Source organism: Macrobrachium nipponense, chromosome 3 (genome assembly GCF_015104395.2).
Source record: "Macrobrachium nipponense isolate FS-2020 chromosome 3, ASM1510439v2, whole genome shotgun sequence".
Lineage (NCBI taxonomy): Eukaryota > Metazoa > Arthropoda > Malacostraca > Decapoda > Palaemonidae > Macrobrachium > Macrobrachium nipponense.
The window spans coordinates 138,667,661-138,670,160 of record NC_087202.1 but is presented as its reverse complement, the minus strand read 5'-3'; the positions used below and the strand labels follow the sequence as shown (position 1 = coordinate 138,670,160).

At 37.1% G+C, this 2,500-nt stretch overlaps 1 protein-coding gene across 1 annotated transcript in view; it reads right to left on the bottom strand.

Moving 5' to 3' along the window:
- Positions 1-2,500, bottom strand: part of LOC135222302 (uncharacterized) — a 16,835-nt gene that overhangs the window by 2,198 nt on the left and 12,137 nt on the right. Inside the window, exon 3 of the mRNA XM_064260396.1 lies at positions 1,750-1,892. Coding sequence (XP_064116466.1) covers positions 1,750-1,892 — 143 coding nt within the window. The remainder of the gene's footprint in view (positions 1-1,749; positions 1,893-2,500) is intronic.

Genomic DNA, 2,500 nt, shown 5'->3' with positions numbered 1-2,500 from the left:
GTCATTTTTCCTGACATTCACAATAGGTACTGCAAGCGGACTCATCTCACAGGCAAAAAGAGGCAATAGAGTGAAAGCAATAATTTTTGTTTAAGCTGTCTATCAACGTTAATGGGATCTAAATGAACTGAAGCTAGGTCACCACTTCCGTTTCTCGCTTACTTGGGAGTAAGCCATCAAACTACTTTGTTGTTGTTGGGGGGTGGCGGTGGGGCGTGTCGGGGGGGGCGGTGGGCGGTGGCGGTTGTGGGATGGATATTTATGATTTATTTATTAGAATGATAATGTAAAAGAAAATAATAATATGCATATTTAACAGTACAAAAAAATTATTTCTAAAAATATATATCGTGTTTTTTATTTTCTTTGGTGAAACAACGGCCTATCTGTCCGTAGATTTTAGCACGTTTTAATTTATTTGATGCACTGAATTTAGAGGATATATTTCTGTTAAAATATTTTGTGTTTCCACTTATAACTGAGAACATATGAACATGCTTAATTTATGTCCTTTTTATTTTTTTCTTGTTTTTTATGAGTAGTACTAACTATGAGTATTGATTACAAATACCAGTTTACGTTACGTTAGGAATTTAAAGTTGGCAACTTATGTGTCATGAGTAAGCTGGAGGTCGGATCACGTTTTGTTTTAACAGAAAGTTCAATGGAACACGTGCATTGCAGATTCCTATAAACAATATCTTCATTATTAAAGAAAATAAATTGTTTTAGCATCTGTTCAAGCAGGTGTGTAGTAACGTTCAGAACATGGTTGTCGTAAAACCCATCTTACACATAACTGATCCTGAGGAATTTATTTGCTTAAAAAATCTCTAATTTTCCCAGTGGTGTCAAGATTAGCAAACCAATTCAAGAATAAAAAACCATCAGATATCAAATTCACATCCAAAACTCCAAATAAGGACATAAATCTTTTTCTATATGATTTTCATCCAACATAATAAGTCAAAGTATAGCATGTCGTATGCAACACAAGTCATAAGATGAGAAGAGGAAAAATCATCAGTAATGGTTAATTATATTTGTGCCTCAGTATAAGTAATTCATATTTCATATCATATTTATAATTAATCGGATGCTCATCAAAAGGCAGGGCTCTTACCGCATTGAGCTTATGCATAACAGTTAAAAGCGCTTCCTCGTTAATTAAAACTGAAGAGTGATTATGTTGACAGACAACTGTCAGTTATTAGGGCATTTTTGTTAGTGTGAAGATAACCTCTAAATTTTGATATCTATTTAATTCTTTCTCTCTCTCTCTTTCTGAGTGCCTCTATTTGCCCTTTCATTGATTATTCGTGCGATATCAAACTACCCTTATTCATGACATGAAATATTTACGGAAATTCACGTGGTGCACTGTAGGCATTACTTAGGTTCTTTGCAGCGTCCCTTCGGCCCCCAGCTGCAACCCCTTTTATTGTTTTTACTGTACTCCCGTTCTTATTCTCTATCTTTCATCTGACTTTCCACCTTCTAGCATTTGTTTCATATCACAACAGCGAGGTTTTCCTCCTGTTACACCTTCCAAACCTTCTCACTGTCAATTTCCCTCTCAGTGCTGAATGACCTCCGACCTAAATTCTAAATAGAACTCTTTCCTCTTCATTTACGAAAATAATTTTCTTCAAGATACTGAAAACGTCCCTCAGAATCAACTTCCGACTCCGACAAAGTCAAAACCCGACTCTCCTTCCTTCTTCCTCCCTTCCTCTTCCGCTCTCTCACCTTTTTGGAAAACGGGGTCGTCGCAGAGAAAGGCCAGAAACGACCTCGCCCCCTTCAGGTGCATCTCCAGCTCCGATCTCTCCTCGGGGCTCAGGCAGTTGGAGGTGTACCTGTCAACGCAGGCCATGCCGCCCTTGAAGGCCCTGTGGGGGAAAGGGAAAGAATGTAATCAGGATTTCAATCCTGGGTGGGCGCCCTTCCTTCACGGAGTGACTTCCTCGGCCTAACTCTTGTAGTTGTCCCTCGATTCAGACATTAGCTCAGATAAGTGATTTCATTATCTTTATTTTATTATTTCAAATATAATTGTCTTGAAAAATACACAAAAGATAGTCATCTTTGAAGTATTATACCTCATGAACGTAGTACATTAGTAATATTTGTTAGGTAAGTTCGTTCTGCCGCTCATACCTTTAAAATAAGCACATTCATACGAACATTTAACAAATTTTCTGACTGGAAGTAGCTGCTTTACAGGTACTATTTTCCAAGAAGCATTCACTCCATATTCTATACTACTTCATTATTTGTGACATATCCTCGATATGGAATCAAAATGAGGTAATTTGCTAAAATTCAGCATTTTTTCTCTTTCTTTCAAGTCTTCAAAACTGCAGTAACCTTTTACTTCCATCCATCGTCTCTCTCTCTCCGTCAAGATAATAAATCAACATGCACACACATTGATTTGTTAATATCTTGAAAGAAAGCGAAACGGCAGATGGATGTAAAAAGTTGCTGCAATTGTAAA